At 47.1% G+C, this 18,086-nt stretch overlaps 1 protein-coding gene across 2 annotated transcripts in view; it reads left to right on the forward strand.

The window, feature by feature from the left end:
• The window catches only part of PRKCB (protein kinase C beta), a 294,712-nt gene extending 281,334 nt beyond the window's left edge, over window positions 1-13,378 (forward strand). The window contains exon 17 of one of the 2 annotated variants that reach the window (XM_081299668.1): window positions 12,709-13,378. In XM_081299668.1, coding sequence (XP_081155794.1) covers window positions 12,709-12,861 — 153 coding nt within the window. In that variant the 3' untranslated portion in view covers window positions 12,862-13,378. Of the gene's footprint in view, window positions 1-6,385 lie in introns of both variants that reach the window. The other variant, XM_081299667.1, reaches the window with a different exon arrangement.
• The last annotated feature ends 4,708 nt before the right edge of the window (window positions 13,379-18,086 follow it).

Below are 18,086 nucleotides of genomic sequence, written 5' to 3' on the forward strand. Positions count from 1 at the left end.
CAAAGGCCAGAGAATGCTGAATATCCTCTGACTCTTTGCTTGAGAGAAAAGCCAGAGTCCACAAATGACTTTTAAAAATGATCAAATGGGTGGCAGGTCCGTGCTTAGCTGGCTGAATCCCACTGGGTGGGTCCCTCCTGTGTCTCTTGGTGGAGCTGGGCAGGCCGCTCCCCTGGGCCATGAGCCTCCTATTCTCAAACTCAGGCCAAGCAGGGAAAGCAGAAAACGGATCTTTCCCCTCTCCTCACACCTCCCGCTCTCTGCTTTCACCCCTGTTTTCCCCCCTGGGCTCCTTCCTAGGGGAGCAGTGTCTTCAGGTCCCACTCAGCTCCGATGTCACTTCTCCACGAGGTGCTCCTGGCCTTTCTTGGGATCCTTGCCTCTGCGCTCAGGGGCAGCACCTACCACACAGTGTCCCTCCGGCGGCCTGGGTGTGCGTAAGTCTCCTCTGCTAGACCACAAGTTCCGTGAAGACAAGGACAGGGACCCTCTCTCTGCCAGTGTCTAGCAAGCTGTTAGAGGATGCACAAGACCCGAACATGAGCCTCCTTCCACGGTCGCACAGGACAGCCACTTAGGGGACCTTGTCTGAGAGTTGTTGGTGAAGCTAAAACATGCCCAACCACCTCAGGCTGGCCTTCACTTTGACTCGATTTTCTTGTTCTCTTCATTTCTGTCTTTTCCTTTCTTCCATGCGAATTCTCTTCCATGTCAAATAGTTTTTGTAGGTGATTTTCTTCTTCTCAAATCCTAATAATACGTGATACTTATTATTTTCAAAAAATACAATCAAGAACAAAAGATGAAGGGGAAAATCAACACCATCTGTAACTCTCGGAATCGCCGGCGTGGGCGCGTATAATAGGGAGACAGATAGAATGTGTACCTTGGTGTGTCCAGTTTATAGAATGGGGACACTCTATGTACTCTTTGTGATTATATATTACACTATGTCGTTTAATATTCTTCTACATCTCCTTTTTTAATGTTTCAAAGTGTTTTGCGTGGTAATACATCAAATAGATGGATCATTATTTATTTAACTGTTTTCCCCATTGGATGATGGTGGATTCCAAATTAGTTTTTTTTTTTTTCCTCTAATGATTCTTTGATGAACATCCTGGATCTTGACGGGGCGCGTCCAGGAGTGTGGAGGAGGCGCCACCCTTCTGGAGACAGACAGATGTATGGGAGGTGGCTGGGTGAGGGGGAAAGAGGAGAGGTGAGAGGTGAGAGGAGCCTGAGTGTTGGTGGAGAGTGCTCAAGCCCTGCTGACCGTGTCCAGTCCTAAAGGACTCCGTAAACTTTTATACGGAATGCGGGCTTTTGGGCAAGGAGGGGTCATTACAGCTAAGAGTATGACCCTCAGTGGTTCCCCCCTCCTCCCTAGTTTTTTCCCATGGTTTAAGTTAATTGTTGTCAATAGTGACGCAAAAAATACCAAACAGGAAATTCCAGAAACAATTCATAAATGTCAGGCCATTTTTAAAGCAGTATATTGTTATCCTTGTTCTGTTTTATGATGGGTGATCATTGTTAATTTCATCCAGGGACCAATTTATAAATAGGTCATAGATACGCATGTAGAGGGAAAAACAGTATCCCCAGGGTTCATGCTCTCCCAGGGTTTCAGACGTCCACTGGGGGGTCTCTGACGTGTCCCCTGGAATAAGAGGGGTGCTACCGCATCCTGGTTGGCATTTTTTGGAAGATCCCGGCTGGTGAGCAAACTTCCACTGGTTTATTTCTGTGGGGCTGGATCTGGAGCCAGGGCCTGTGGCGGAGGGAGCCCGGGGTCCACCACTGCTAGGCCCTGGGCCCCTCGGTGGAGAGCCGGTCTCAGAGCTGTTATTACCACAGAAAAACAGACTTTAGAAGGAAGAGAAGAAAAATGAAGGAGCCACCATGTCACAAGTCACATGGGCCTTTCTGTTTAGCTTCTGAGCTTAGGAGTCCAGCGCTCCCTGCCCTCTCTGTTCCTGGAAGAGGTGCTTGGGATTGAACATAACCCAAGTGCTTTCTGGGCCCCACCCCTGTCCCAGAGACCCCCATTGGTGGACCCAGATGACCAAGGGATTGAATGTCCTTTCAGTCTCTACCTGAGGCTGGAGTGGCCGCCCAAGACAGTGGAGGGGCAGGGGTGGCCCACCCGGCGACTGGAATCAGACCCCAGCCCCCGAGCTGCCCATTCTCCCAGGACAAGGCCGGCCTCTGAGCCCATCTGGGCCTCCCCTCCCAGGGGCTGTTGTCCCCATTCAGGGAGCGGCTGAAGCTAATGGGCGGTGACAGCTCCATTTGAAAAACACAGAAACACTTAACGGGGGGAGGCTGGGATCTGGGGCCCTAAGCTGCTTATTAGCAGGGAAATCACGCTCTGGCTGCATTTGTGCCCCTTTGGTTAACCCCACGCTGGCGGCTCCTCTGTGCTATCTCATTTAATGATTTCCTTGTTCTCCCAGGCAGGGGGAAGGGAGGGCGGGCTGGGGGAGGTGTCTGGGAAGCCACCAGAAGCTGTTCTCCCGTCACAGCCTCTGGGGAGGCCCAGACACATCAGCAGCCTTCTGGTGTCCATGGGAAATGGATGGTTTTTAAGGGGGAAAATGGCCCCTGAAGACTGGGATTCAGCTAATAGGCTTCCCACGCCGGCTGGTTTGGGTCCCCACACGAGGCCGCCCCTCACAGTCCTGACACCTCTGTATCTTCTCTGCTTGTCCACAGTCCTCTCCACCTTTTCCTCTCCTGGGGATGATGACAACTGTCTCCTACCCGCTGTGCGGTCCCCGCTGTGCCAGGCTAATTCCCTGCTCCTCTCGGTTGGTCCCTGTCCCCCGTCACAGCCACACCAGGGCGTCCCTGGGCATCCCCGCAGGGGTCTCAGACTTACCATAAACAAGCCAAGTGTCTGAAATACCCTGTTCCCCCCACAAATCCGCTGTACCCCCTCCTGGCCCTCACTTACCAGCTAGCTCAGGCCAGAAGTCTTGGGGACACCAGCCACTCCTTTCTGCCTGCTGCTGCTCCGCCCCACCTCTAATCTCTCAGCAGATCCTGTCAACTCTAACTTCAAAATGTATCCCAAGTTCAAAAGCGTCTTTCCACCTCCCGGCAACCCCCTTTCCTCCCCACCTGCCCTCTCTCTCTCGGCTGATCGGGCGGGCAGCCGGCTCTCTGGACAGGCTGTCTCCATCCTGGCTTCCTGAGGGTCCATTTGGCACAGAGCACAGTGACCCTGCTTTGAACACTGTCAGATGCTGTCACTCAGGGCTCATAACATTCCAACAACTTCTTGTCCGACCGAGATGGAAATCTGCTGTCCTCCCTTGAACGGCCGGTGAGGCCCATGCCTGGCTCCTGGTCCTTCTGCAGACCTCTCTCCCCCCCGCCTCTCTCTCTCTCTCTCTCTCTCTCTCTCTCTCTCTCTCTCTCTCTCTCTCTCTCTCTCCCCCTCAGTTGCTCTGCTCCGGACACTCTGGCTTCACTGCTGTGAAATGACAATGACAAGTGAGTGCCCTGTATCAAGGGCTCTGCACCTGTGGCTCCCTCTGCCCACAGCTTCCAAATGAGCCCTTGACATTAAGGAGAGATTCTTTAGTTGGTGTTAAAATATGGTCTTTCTCATTCGTTGTCAGTCTTTAGACTCATTCTTTTTTCTTACCACATGTAAATTTTTATGAAGTCAGACTTATCAGCTTCTTTTGTTCATTACCTCTTGTTTTATCCTTTTGAAATATCTTTTCCCACTCTCAGAATATAAAAACGTTTATTTAGGCTTTTCTTCCCTCTGCCTGCCGAAACTTCCTCGGGTCCACATTTTGGCCTCTTCCAGAATTTTCTATTTCACACCCTTTTCATTTCCAGAGTAAAATCAATAAGAAATATATATTCGTAAGAGGGAGTCTATATATTCTGTTCTATTAAAATGGCAACGAAAAGGGGGAAAACGATTTCGCTTGGAATGACAAGTATTTTATTTGCGTGTAACGAAAGTCTTTTAAAAATTCAAGGCTGTATCCTCGGTATTTAAAACTTAAGACACCATGAAAATACCCTGTCCCAGGAAGCATAGGCTGCCTGTGGGGACTTGTAGTGGAAAACTAGAACCAAATAATACTGACAACTGTGGTGTGTTGAGGACCTACTGAGTGCCAGACACTGGGCCTACTTGTAATAATAATAATAATAATAATAATAATAATAATAATAATAATAATATAATATGTAATAATATTCAACATATTCAAAATAATGTGCATTATCTCATTTTATTCTTGTCATAACCCCAAATGATAGGTATTGTCCCTGTTTTTCAAAAGAGAGAGACTTCAGGAAACTTGGCCAGCATTGTACAGCTAGTGGGCAGCAAGATGGCAGGATTTGAATCCGTGTCCGTGCTCCACAGACTTCTACCTACATATAAACCGAGGCTCCCTGAGAGCTAAATCCCTTGCACATACCTGCAATTCCTCTCCTTCCCTTTACTAGAAGGTCTTTAAGAGGCGCTTGCATTCCTTGATTTGCTCAGCATACTGTCACCAGGGGCAGGAACCCAGCCGCAGGCTTCTGGGTCTCCTCGGAGTCCTCACGATTGCCCCCACACTGGCCCATCTTCCACGACTTTCCCACTTGACCTCCTGGAGACGTTTCCCTGATGATGCTACCTCTGTCCCTGGATTCTCTCCGCCCTCCGCTGCCTGCTACTGCTCTCTCCTTGATTCTCCTGCTGCTGAGCAGTTTCAGGAGCAATTTTATCCTAAGAAGGTGGGAATAAAATATCAACCTCACAAGGTTTCCATGAATTAAAAAGAGAATAGGTGCAAAAACCCTCAGCAAATACCCGTGGTACGGAAAGTCCTCAGTGGCTTTTATTACTATTATTCTCTTTTCTCACCTTCCACATTCTGTTGTTTGAATTTCTTTTCTTTCTTTCTTATTTTAAGCTCTCTCTGCTCAGCTTCAGAACCTGTGCTTGGTTCCTTCCTCCCCCAGGCTCCCTGGTCTCTCAATGTCATGTCCAATATGGAAATAATCACCCTCCTGAATTCCCCAAATTCTGTCTGAGCAGTTGATGCAACCAGATCCTTTCTTGTTCACAGCGGAGACCGCATCCTCCCCACCCTTGACTTCCTCCCACCTGTCCCCCTCTGCTGTCCCGTCAGTGGCTCGACTGCCAACTGTACTTATAAAAATGGAACCAGGGCCCTGGGCTCTGATGTCAGCTGAGTCCAACTCCCCCTGGAGCTTTGCTGTTCATTCGCAGTCTGACCTTGAACAAATGACATGACCTGCCTGGCCTCAGTTTCCTCATCTACAAAATGGGGGTGATACTAATACCCACTCTATAGGATCCTCGGGAGGATTGAATAAGGTAATGAAAACAAACAGCTTTGCATCATGTCTGGCTACAGCAAATGCACAGCAGATACCAGCCATAATTCTTGTACCTACTACTGCTATTCTATGATTGGGTTGTGATCTCCTAGAGATAGTGGGAACCACTTAGAGCTTTTGCACAAATGGGTTTTTTTTTTTTTTGCATTCACACACACACACACACACACACACACACACACACGTTGTAACTCTGCCTCAAGATCAGGGACATTTCTTATTGAAGGAGCAGCAGAATGAATGAGAAATCACAGTACTTTTCACTCTAGACCCTGCTTGCCTCCCAGGACCTTGGTTTATATTTCCTTCCAAACCACTTTTTTTTTTTATTTGGAGGAAGCCCAGCTAAGTCTATCTCCGAGCACCTTGTAATTAAGAGTCAAGGACTGGCCCAGCTAACCTGGGCCTGGTAGTTACCCAGGTATCGTAGGCTCCCTGGGATCTTCTTCCTCAGGCTGGAGTTTATAAATAAATGGTATTATGTTGAGCTGGAAATAAACATCTTTGTTTCTGACCAATGAACCACAGGGCAGCTTTAAGGGCTCTGCTACTGTAAATCTTGAGATCTCCCAGGTGACGTATGAACGGGTCATTACTTTGCCTCTGGCCCCACCTGAATCCCATCTTCTTCCCCAGATGAGCTTGGCTGACTTTGGGGGGTGGGATGGGGTGGGGTGGGGACATACCATGTGCCAGTAGCCCCACCATCTCATGCCATTGCCATCCATCTCCTGACCGCCCAGAAGGAAACCAGGGGTTGAACTCATGAGCTACAGCAGGTCAAGGTCGGGAGCCAAAGGTCACGTACCAAGGTCATGAGAAGTTTGCATTTTTTGTTGCTCTCATTTCTGATCATTGGAAACAACCTCTCTGAGTTTCTGGAAGGGAAGGGATTGGAGGAAGCCACATCCGATTCTGTTCTATTTTTTTGCCTTTTTTTTTCCGCTGCTTTTGCTTTGTTTTTCCACCCACCGGTTCTTTTCTTCCCCTCTCATAGTGTGGGCGAAATGCTGAGAACTTCGACCGGTTTTTCACCCGCCATCCACCCGTCCTTACACCTCCCGACCAGGAAGTCATCAGGAATATTGACCAGTCAGAATTCGAAGGATTTTCCTTTGTTAACTCTGAATTTTTAAAACCTGAAGTCAAGAGCTAAGTAGATATGTAGATCTCCGTCCTTCATTTCTGTCATTCAAGCTCAACGGCTATTATGGTGACATTTTTTTTTTCTTTCATTGCTGAGATACATCCATGTTTTGTTTTCTGATGAGGCCAGAGTGACCATGTTTCAGAACCCAAATGTCCTCAGGTAGTTTGGAGCATCTCGTGAGGACGAGATGGGATTATGCAGGTGGCAGGCAGAAATGGCCGCTGCATAATTGAGACAGAATCCAAGTCCTCTTCCAAGGTATGTCCCCCAGCATGACAGCTGTGTCCATCCAGGGGGCGAGAGGAGATGCCTGCTTCCTCTGCCTCGTTTTTCTGCTCTGCCATTTCACACGCCAACCATCCGATCTAGATTCTTCCTACAAAATGGGTAGGTTGAGTCAGATGCCAGCAGTATTCTTCCATTTCCAGGTTTGGGGCTTGGCTTGTATCCAAATATATGGTTGCTTTGCCCTAGAGGGAATCCCTCCATCCATGTGGCCTGTTCTGGAAGCAGCAGAGCTTTGAAAAGAACACACTAAAAATAAAATTTCATTTTTTTTTAAAAAACTCAAAGTTAAGAAGATTATCTGAGTCCTAAAATTTCAAGAATGTGCTTTTTTAGACCGTTTCAATCTAAAAGCACTTCCAGGGGTCAAAAGGCAACCCTGGGTTCTACCTCCATGCTGTAATTCCTGGTAGTGTGTGTCCCCGATCACCCTTGTCCCCAAAACTACTCCAAGAGGGCATTTGGCACTGTTCCCTGAAACAACATGGTCACTCTAGCAAACTCCTAACGGGGCCACCGTGGATTGACATTACATTTCAGACTTTATTTGCTTTTTGGGGTTTTATTTCTGTTGTTATTCAAATGCAAAAAAAAAAAAAAAAAAAGAAAAGAAAAAAGTTACTCATGTTGTTCCACATGCTTTAAAATATGTGTCCAAATGTTCGGCACCACAATGACCTGCTTTGATTTAATCAGAAGATGGCTGTGGAGCCCAGCAGATTCAGGCTTGTGGGGAGGGGATCTAATCTAGGTCCCTCACTGGCTTTGGAACGCTGAGTGCTTCTGAGAAAGGACACCATCTCTTCAAACAAAGGGGAAAACAAAACAAAAAAAAAAGTTGTATTCTTCCCTTTGATGTTGTTTTGCAAGATGTTTGTGGAAATGTTCATTTGTATCTGGATTTCTGTTATGTGCCATTTTTCTTCTAGCGTCAAGATACAATTAAAAAAAAAAAAGAAAGAAAGAAAAGAAAAGAAGAAAATACTATTTCAAGGAAAACTACTCTCTTTGAAAAAAAAAAATGCGGACCCAAACTACAAAATAGGGCCCCAGGAAGGAATTTCGAGAGAAAGAAACTAAATCCAGAGCTTAGACTCAGCCCCCCGCCCCCCACCGTATTGAGCCAGGCAGAGACACTGGTACAGAGCCTGAGACACTGTCGGAGCCCAAAGTCCACATTTCCACCCAAATCAAGTGCAGAGGCCAGCAGTGAACATGGCTGGGGCTCTTGGCTTTCTTTTTGAAATCCCCAGTCCTCCCAGCTTGGACTAAATATCCTTCATAGCAAGCAACTCTGGGAGATCCCAGAAGCCCAGGGAGACCCTCTTGGAGGGAGACATTTCATGTCTATCTGAATGGGTGGGGACAGCTCGTCTGTCTGTCCCTACTTCTTCCTGCCGTTCTCAGGCCGCCCTGAAAAAAATTCTTATCCCAGTCGAAGAAAGTTCCAGAAACTCCAGGGCTTCTGAGAGACTGTCAAGGGAACTTAAAAAAAAACTTGACAGATGTCCTTGGAACAAGACTTCTCCCCTTTAAGGAGACCATCCGTTTGGGATTCTGCCGAGGCAAAGTCCCTTGTAGACCATTCTTTGTGGCCCTCTTAGTACACCTTGCTTCAGTCTTGGGGACCTGGCCTGCTGTCACCGTTGTAGAACAGTCTGGACCTAAGGTGGAGCAAACTTGAAGTCCAGCTGACTAGGAGGTTGGAGAAAGAGGGAAATCAGGGCAAACCCTCCCCCTGCCCCTTACTTTGAGAGGAAGTAACCTGCCCAAGGTCACTCAGCTGGGACCCAAACCCAGGTGTCCTGACCATCAGCACAGGTCTCTTTCTGCTCTGTAGCACCCTAACAAAGACCTGTGACCTCTGCCCACCCATAGGCAAGTTATTTGAGGTCTGTCATCTGGCAGGGACACCAGGCCTCTCCTTAGATATGTTCTCAGGATAAAACACATGGAGAAACATTGGGTTATTGACAAATGATCGAAGATAACCTTAGAAAACAGTGTAGGATGGATAGGTAGATAGATAGTTAGGTAGATAGAATATAAGTGTATATTTATATACTGCACTCTACATTTTCCAAAATCTTGCCATTATTTTTCGAGTTTCCTAGTTGGCAGAAATAGATACTCAAGCCAAAGCCTCCGTTCCTCTAGCATGACCTGGCTAAGGGTTGGTTTGAGAAGCCTTCTGTGGAAGTGAGGGATCATTAGTCAGAATTCCTCCTGTTTCCGTTTCCAGCAACACTTCCTGTACACAGGAATCCAGAAACAGAACTTGCATCATCTGTAATCTCTGGGGAAAAAACCTTTGCAAATTTTTATCCAGGAAGAAAAACTTTTATTTTTGCCTTCATCCATTGATCCTGCCCTCCATTCACTCAGATAAGCATTTACTGAGCACCCAGTGTGTGCCCGGCTGGGTGCCAGGAGCACAGTAGGTCATAATCAAGATGCAATCTGTCCCCTGCCTCCTTTTCCTCTCGCATGGCATCTGCAGGGGGAGGGCAGCCATTCAACCAGGAATTGAAATCAAGGTGTGCTCTAGAGATAACGAGTCTCTGGATCGGTTAGGAACAGCTTCTTAACAAAGAGAGATATCATCCAACATCTTCACTGGCTTCCCTTTCTCTTTAGAGACCACAGTTTGAGGCTGGGTTTCTGGAACAATCAGATAGTTCAATGGGTGGGGAAGGAGAGGTAGGATGGTCCACGGAGCAACTCCCCTTCTAGAAGACCAAAGGCACAGTTTGCTCCCTGGAACAGATCACAGAATCACCGAAAAGCTGAGCAGAGACAGATACCCACTCATGTGGCCTCTTTCCATGGAGCGGGGCGGGGCTGGTCTGTAGAGCAGGGTTCTGAGTTCGAAGTGTCACCTCTCAGGTAGCATTTTTCAGACTTCTGCAGGTACCACCTATTCCCACCCTCTCCTTAAAGCACGCGGTCTCTAGATGGCCACACCTGGTTCTTCCAGCCTACCTGAGAACAGGCTGAGATGTTCCAAAAGAATTTAAACTAGGGGAGGATTTAAAAAGAAACTGAATTAGAAAATTCAAAGTCACCTCAACAATGAACCTTGTTAGCTAGCCATGGCCAATCGTCCACCATTTGGCTTTCTTCTTTGGACTTCCCCTGATCTTCTTCTGCTCTTCTAAGATAGGATAGGGCCACAGTCACAAGGACCTTCTTGGAGGATTTATAGGAAGCCCGTGGCATTAGTAACCTCCTCCAGATGAGGTCTACTGTTGGCACATGGCTTCAGATGCTTTCATCCCCAAAGGAATTATCCCAGCCGAGAGGACCACCCTCTCCCAACTTCTAGGGTACAATTCTCAAGTACCTTTCAGAAGGATCTACTTGCAGGACACAGGCCTTAAAGGCCGATGCTATTTGGACAGGAGGCTGCCTGCAGCATGGGTCTTCACCAGAAGAGCCAGTGAGAAAGGACTTCCGAAGTCAGGGATGGTGGGAAAACAACTTCTGCCCCAAGCTCCGGGGCAGGAAAGGCCAGGTAGGGTGACGGTGCCCGAGGAGACCTCAAGGGGGACAGCTGTCCATCCCCTAACTCCGGATATGCCCGCCTTCTGTCCCATACCCAGCCCTGGAACTCCCAGACCTTGAAGGGCCCTCACACAGTTCAGTTCCTGCTGGGGTTCGACCTAGTGTCCACGGGGGAGATCCTGAGGGCCCATGGGAATGAATTCAGAATGAGATCCCTGGCTCAGGGTGGTTATAAATGGGCAAAAAGCAAAGAAGCGCACCCTCAGTCAAGCCTTCATTCATGGATTTATTCCCTCCACAAATACTTAGGAAGGGCCTCCTCCATGTCAGGTACTTTTCTTGGTACTGAAAATACAATAGCAAAGAAGCAGACCAGGGCCGAGCCCTCCTAGAGAGAAATCACAAATAAACAAGACCATGTCCGGAAGCAGTCAGTGCAATGCAGACAATTAAAAGGATGCAGAGGGATGCACGGATAATAAAGGAAAAGGAGGCATTTGAGTTTCCCCCTGGACACAGGAAGTGACACACAGAGTGCCCAGGTTTGGACACCCTCCCCACCCATAGCACGCGCTGACCAGGCAAGAGGAGGTGGAGCAGATGGGACATGCAGGAGGCGCCCCACCATCCAGAAAACGACTTCACCTGTATCTGTAGCAGGGTCCTCTTTGGCCACACCCACCAGAATATATTTCTTTTCTTTTCTTTTCTTTTCTTTCTTTCTTTCTTTCTTTCTTTCTTTTTTTCTTTTCTTTCTTTCTTTCTTTTTTCTTGTTGTTGTAAAACTGCTTGAATCGAGTTGTGTCCACATTACAAGCTCTGGGATGGGCAATCACCCAAGTATCTTTCTTTCTCTCTTTCTTTTTTTGTGGTGCTGGGGATTGAACCCAGAGCCTTTTGCGTGCAAAGCACAACTGACCCACTAAGCTAGATCCCCAGCTCCCAAATATATTTCTGATACTAGTTTTGTCTCCCTCCCTCGCACACCCCCACTCAGACACCCCAAGGGGAAGTGGGGAACTGCACAGAGACATTTCGCTTCTATCAGGGGCACATCCTAAAAGAAGCAGCTCTCGTGAAAGGCGTTTTGCAGAAGGAAACAAGCCCAGCAATAGTACATCCTTATCCATTGGTGCCCATAAAGCCTGGATTTCAGTTCAGCCCCAGGAGACTGGCCAAACTCGAATCAGCCAGTCCTTTCTGACCCTGCGCTCTGTAGTCTGACATAACTCTGGTTTCAGCCAGGCAACCTCCCCGGGGTCACTGAATCCAACGCATTATCTTTTATTGTTCTGTAATGACACAGCCATCAGGGCTTTCCCTGCAGCCACAGGGGCTGTGTTGGGGCCCTACTTAGCAGTGATATGGTCAGGTCAGACTCAGCCACCCACTGTGCAATCCTGGGCCAGTCACTTTACCTAGAATGGCCTCCATTTTCTCATGTCACACAATGGGGTGAGGACCCCAACTCCACCTGCCCTCCAGGTGTGTGGGGTGAGGATGGGAAGAGGTCATAGACTGACAAGGATCCCCCAAAAGTTAGGACATCATGCAGAAGAGCTCACACTCTGATTGATGGTCCCTGGTCAAACTTGTCCCAGACTTTAGAGAGTAAACTGGGGTTCATGCCCCACCCCCATAACACACACACTTAAAACCAGAGAGAGAAAGCAAGCTCAGACTAGCTGGGAGAATGGAGTCGTTGCATTTTTTAAGCCTGCTCTCACAGACCTTGGAAGCTTTAGGTTTTGTTGCTTAGGATGCTAGAAACATCTTTAGAGAGAACCTCTGGCTCATGAAGACCCAGATTCTGCTCTGCAAGGCTTTGGAGGTGGGCTTTGGAGCAGCCCCTTAGAATCCTGGATTGTACCAGCGAGTGTGGAGTGGACCCTGCTCAGCTCCTTTTGCGGAGCAGAGACCTGATTTCCCCCATGGGACCATTTTAACTCTGTGCTGTGAATGGCTTCTCTTCCAAAGAAGGAGGCCTCCCAGACACAGGGGGTGCTGTTGAGCGGGTTTCTGTGCAGGACACTCTATCTAATAGCTAATTCTCTGCTACTCTCAAAGACCCCCCCACACACACACACACACACACTGCCCCCAATACACACCCACAACTCTTTAGGACAATCTTTAAAGAAACTCAGTGATTTATTTCCTTTCTCAAAAAAAAAAAAAAAATCCACCAAGGTTTCTATACCCAAAGCCAACATGCAATGTGAAATGTGCCCACAAGGGACCTGCTAAAACCTGCCCCTCCAGGGCTCTTCCTGCCTCTGCTCTTGAGATGCCATCCGCCTGGCAGTCGCCGGCAGCCGTGTCTTGGTCACTTTCCTCCCTCTTCTGCTTGTGTTAATGTGTGTGTGCTTTCCGTTTGGCAGAGAGACAAGCGAGATACCTCCAACTTCGACAAAGAGTTCACCAGACAGCCTGTGGAACTGACTCCCACTGATAAACTCTTCATCATGAACTTGGACCAAAATGAATTTGCTGGCTTCTCTTACACTAACCCCGAGTTTGTCATTAACGTGTAGGTGAATGCACACTCCACTGCTCAGCCTGGGGTGCCAGACTTCAGGCCACTGTGTACGTACCACTTCTAGTCTTCCAGGATCCATGGTGCCCTGTGCTGGCGTCCAGCATGAGGAGAGCTTGTCTAGAGGGCTTCTCTTTGTATGTGTAGCTTGCTAGTTTGTTTTCTACCATTTGAAAATGTTTAGTTTAGGAATAAGCGCATTATCCAGTGATAGAGGTACAATTTTCCAAACTTCCAGAAACTTCATCGAATCAACCAGACGATGTCAAAACTACTGTGTCTGACACCAAAATGCTTCCGTATTTGTAATTTTTAAAGTCAGAAGCTGATGTTCCTGGTTAAAAAAAAAAAAAAAAAAAGTTTTTACAGTTATTCTCTAATATCTTCTTTGAATGCTCAGCATGACCAGTATTTTTAAAAGTTGTAAGCTTTGCAGTTACTGTGAACTATTGTCTCTTGGAGGAAAACATTTTTTTTGTTTAAGAATTGATATGATTAAACTGAATTAATATATGCACACTCTCTCGCTTGTGCGTCTGTCTTTAGGTCGACCGGCTGGTATTGCCAGTGGATTGAACTTTCATTTCACTCGGGCAAAATTTTATTTAATTAAAATTGTCATTAACATTTTGGAAATGGGTTGTTTTAAATGAATTTCCAGACCTTCAGATTCCCTTGGGGTGGAGTGGCGGGAGGGAGGGGGGTACATTGGTGTGTGACAGGCTTGATGACCTCAGTATTTCCCTGTGCCCATAATCTGGGTACCTACACAGTTGTCTAGTCCGTGTGGTTTCATGTTTATTATTAAGTACAAAATTCATAACAAAAAATTCATCCCACCCATGACAGAGGTCAGGAAGGAGGCTGGCCTCTGTACAGAGGGCACTTTCTGTGGCCTGTGAAGGTGTTACTGTTTGGAAAAGGCATACACATATCTCTTACTGTGCTACCCTAATTCAGCTTAGCATCTGCAAACGAACAAATAAAGACAACAGAAAAAGAGGGCCCATTTGTCAACCACGGAGGCCCAGGAGAACTTGAGGAAATAAGGCAGGTTGCTTCTCAATGTTTGGGGCATGAAAAGGAGTCCCCGCGGGGTGAGAGCCGAGTGTCATGGTGCCGCATCTCTGTGTCAGCTTGATGCTCTCTTCTCTGAATGAAATCCTGCTTCTAGTTTCTTTTTGAAAGAGGTAGTAATCCAATCAGCAGCACATGTCTGTGTCACTGCTGAGGCTGGTGGGTAACCTGAGAGCAGACCTGTCACACTCAGGCCTTTAGGACTCTCTCTCTCTACGGGGTTTGCTCATCTCCTTTCTTGGAGGAGTCCCAGCAAAATGGAGCAATTGGGCAGATAGAGTGAATCCATTGATCCTACCTAGTGAGCTCATCTCGGCAGAATTTTGGAAACTCTGCCAGTTAAAATTGGCTGGAGCCAACCTCAACTTAAAGGAGAAACTGTGCGTTCTGCATACCATATTTAGAAAACAAGAATCCATGGGTTTTCTTATAGAGGTTTCTAGACGGGTTCCACTTAAGATGGCATTAGAGAAGAGGTTACTATTGCATGCCAGCTTCTCCCACTTTTCCATCTGCTAGATATAAACCCATCTTTTATTTAATAAATATTGAGTGCCTACTCGGAACCCCGTGGAGTCCTGGGTGCTGGGGCAATGGAGACCAACAAGATAGTCCAGAACTGTCCACTCATGGGGTCAAAATGGCTGCAGAAGATCCAGCCTCTCATCTTCTTAGGATCAAGTCCCATAAGAAAGAGTGGGAGCTTCTGTAAAAGTCTTCTTCTGTAAAACTACCTGTTTTTACTCTGGCTCAGCCTGTTCACATGTGAATTCCTGAACCAAACTCTGGGGAGAGAGAGAAGGCAGATTGATCGACTGAACCAAAGTTGTACTAGTTATCCATTGCTGTGTAACAAGCCACCCCCCAGACTCTAAAGCAACAAATATTGATTATCTCTTAATATGTGTGGATCAGGAATCTGGGCATGACTTAGATGGTTTACAGCCTCTTACGAGGTAGGCCAAGTTGCACATAAAGTCAACTGGGATGATCTGGAATTCACTCCCAAGTTTCCTGACATAATTATTGGCAACTTCAGTTCCTTACCACATAAGCCTTTCCATGGGGCTGCCTCTGGACACAGGACCTGGCTTCCCCTAGAGCAAATGATTCCAATGAGAGTGCCCATCGTGGAAATCGCAGACCTTTTATAACCTAATCTCAGAAGTGACATCCCAACTTGTTGCTATTTTCTATTCTTTAGAATCGAGTCAGTTATTTTCAGCCTGGGGTCCAGGGGATTATCCAAGATGAAACTACTGGAAGGTCAAGATCCTTGGGGACCATCTGAGAGGCCATTTCCACACACATCACGAGCGGCACCTCCGCAGCTAGGGTCAGAGTGATGCTCAAAACACAAGAACGGAATTCCACAGCGCTCTGCACACCAACTGGAATGGGTTCTTGGAACAAAAGGGATATAGGTTCGGGAAACATATTCGGATTCTCTGTGGACAGGAATTTTAGTCTACCCCAAAGATTCGTTGCAGCTGGTGATGTATGAGACACCATTAAAGGAGTGGCTCCTGGCTTTGCCTTTGACTGTGAAGGTCAGTTATCATTTCACAGCCTCGTTCACCGCCTGAGTTCCACCCTCTGAGGAATTACAGGCTTTTGCTTTCTGGGCCTGAAAATCCACCCACAAGATGAGCTGGGAGAAACGTTCACATGATAAAAATCTACATCAGCTGCCTAATGCCGACTGACACACCACCTCAAAGCCAGTGGATTTTCAAAAATGCCATTTATTTGACTCACGAGGGTGGCTTTTCTGGTCTAGCCACCAGCTTATCTCTGATGGACTTGTCCGTGTATCTTCAGGCAGCGGGAAGCTCAGCTGGTGACAGTGTCAGGAGGCCCTCATTCACTTATGGGTGTTTGATGGCCTGGTCAGTAGGATGGCTGTTTTTGTTCTGAGTGCTCTTGGGTGGTCCAAGAGGCTAAGGTGGGCTTCTTCACAGAGTGGGTTTAGTGACTCCAAAGGGCAGGACTAGGAGACAAGCCCAGTGCTCAAGGGCCCACCAAGCCTTGGCTCCTTTCCCATATGGTAAATCAGCAGGTGGAGAAGCAGACTCCTAGAATTCACTTCTAAGCCATTCACATGCTAGGACTTAGTTCCTTGTGGGCTATTTGATTGAGGTTGCAGTTCCTCACAGGTTTTAGCAGGTGGATACCCTCAGTTCTTTGCCATGTGAGCTTTTCCAAAATTGTAGTGTGTTCATCTGTTTGCTGTTGCTATAACAAAATACCCGAGACTGGGTCATTTATGAAGAATAGAGGTTTAGTTAGCTCACAGTTATGGAGGCTGGGAAGCCCAAAAGCATGGCAACAGTATTTGCTGGGTATCTAGGGAGAGTCTTCTTGCTGCTTTAGACTACGGGCGGCAGGCAGTGCCAAACCACCTGGCATAGGCCCATGGAGGAGAGGATGGCAAGTTTGTGATCAGTTTTCTATCCATCACACAGTCATTCCCCGGAATTATTAATGAATTTAGGGAGCATCAAAGAAATAAGACTGATGGGAAAGAAATTGCTTCCCCATGGTGCCTTCCATCCCTGCAGAGACACGACACCAGATTTTAGGCCTGTCAGTGGGATGACCAGAGTCAGCCTCAGAGCTGATGATAGAGACTCTTCAAACCAACAACGACAAACTTAAACCCTCTGATCTAATTCCTGTCATGTTTTCTTTCTTTTTTTAAAACCTCGAATGCAAGCTGAGATGCCGGTGTAATCAGGAAGGAATACAAAGCAAGAAAGAGATGGACCCGAATCTGGGACATCCAACCAAATACCACCCTGACAATGCCCGACTCCCCAGACTCGAAAGCCAGATGTCTCAGATCCCATATTTTTGCTTGTTGGAATTCTCTGGCTCACCGCTTCCTGAAAGCAAGCAGAGTGAATCTGGTTCCCAAAGTGAATCCTGATTTTCCAAAAAACAAAGGGTTGAGCTCAAGGCCTGTCCAGAGTGAACCACCACACCCTGTCCATTGTGGATGGTCGTCTCCTGCAGTCTGGTCTCTCTGACATACGGCTCGCTCAAATTAGGCCACATGTCAGGGTGAGATGAAAGTGACATTTAGAAAAGAGATACAAGGACATTCTGTTCTGTTTTTGCCCAGGGACTTCCTCTTATGAGGTCCAAGAGACAAATACATGCATAGAATACAGTCCTGAGCCGGTGGAATTTATGACTATTTGAAGATATGGCTCCTTATTCAATATGAGATCTTAACCCTATTGTGGGCTGGCTTTTATAGGGAAATCCTAGATACATGTGTCTTCTCCTCTATGACTGTTAACAAGTGACACCAACACTTAGCAGCTTAAAGCAATACACATCTGTTATCTTAGTTTCAGCGTGTTGGGAGGCTGAGCAGGGCTTAGCTTAGAACCTTCTGCTAAAGGTTCCACTTGGGAAGAATTCACTTCTAAGCCACTCACAACTAGGACTTAGTTCCTTGTGGGCTATTTGATTGAGGTTGCAGTTCCTCACAGGTTTTAGCAGGTGGATACCCTCAGTTCTTTGCCATGTGAGCTTTTCCAAAATTGTAGTGTGTCCATCTGTTTGCTGTTGCTAGAACAAAATACCTGAGGCTGGGTCATTTATGAAGAATAGAGGTTTAGGCAGCTCACAGTTACGGAGGCTGGGAAGCCCAAAAGCATGGCAACAGTATTTGCTGGGTATCTGGGGAGAGTCTTCTTGCTGCTTTATAACATGGTGGAGACAGAGCAAGCATGCTAGCGTGGATCACTCTTCCTCTTCTTATAAAAATATTAATGCCATCCTGAGGAACCAACCCTCATCCTATTTTAATTACCTACCCAAATCTTCCCCCTAATACCATTAACATAGGAATCAGGAGATTAAATTTCCAACATATGAAATTTGGGGGAGCAGATTCAAACCAAAGCAGGCAGCTTACTTCAACAAAGTGCATGAGGCAAAAGTCCTTGTAAGGAGAATACCAGTCAGACGGACGTTCCATTCTGCTATAACTGGATCACAGAAGGGACAGTATATCATTTTCTCTGTGTACTCTTCATCACTAACAAATGACACACTCCACAGGAGGGAATTACCCAGGGGCATAGATAAGCAAGGCGGAGATCCCTGGGAGCCACATCAGAAGCTGTCTAGCTC

This window comes from Spermophilus citellus, assembly GCF_964194105.1.
Source record: "Spermophilus citellus genome assembly, chromosome: 6".
NCBI classification, from domain to species: Eukaryota; Metazoa; Chordata; class Mammalia; order Rodentia; family Sciuridae; genus Spermophilus; species Spermophilus citellus.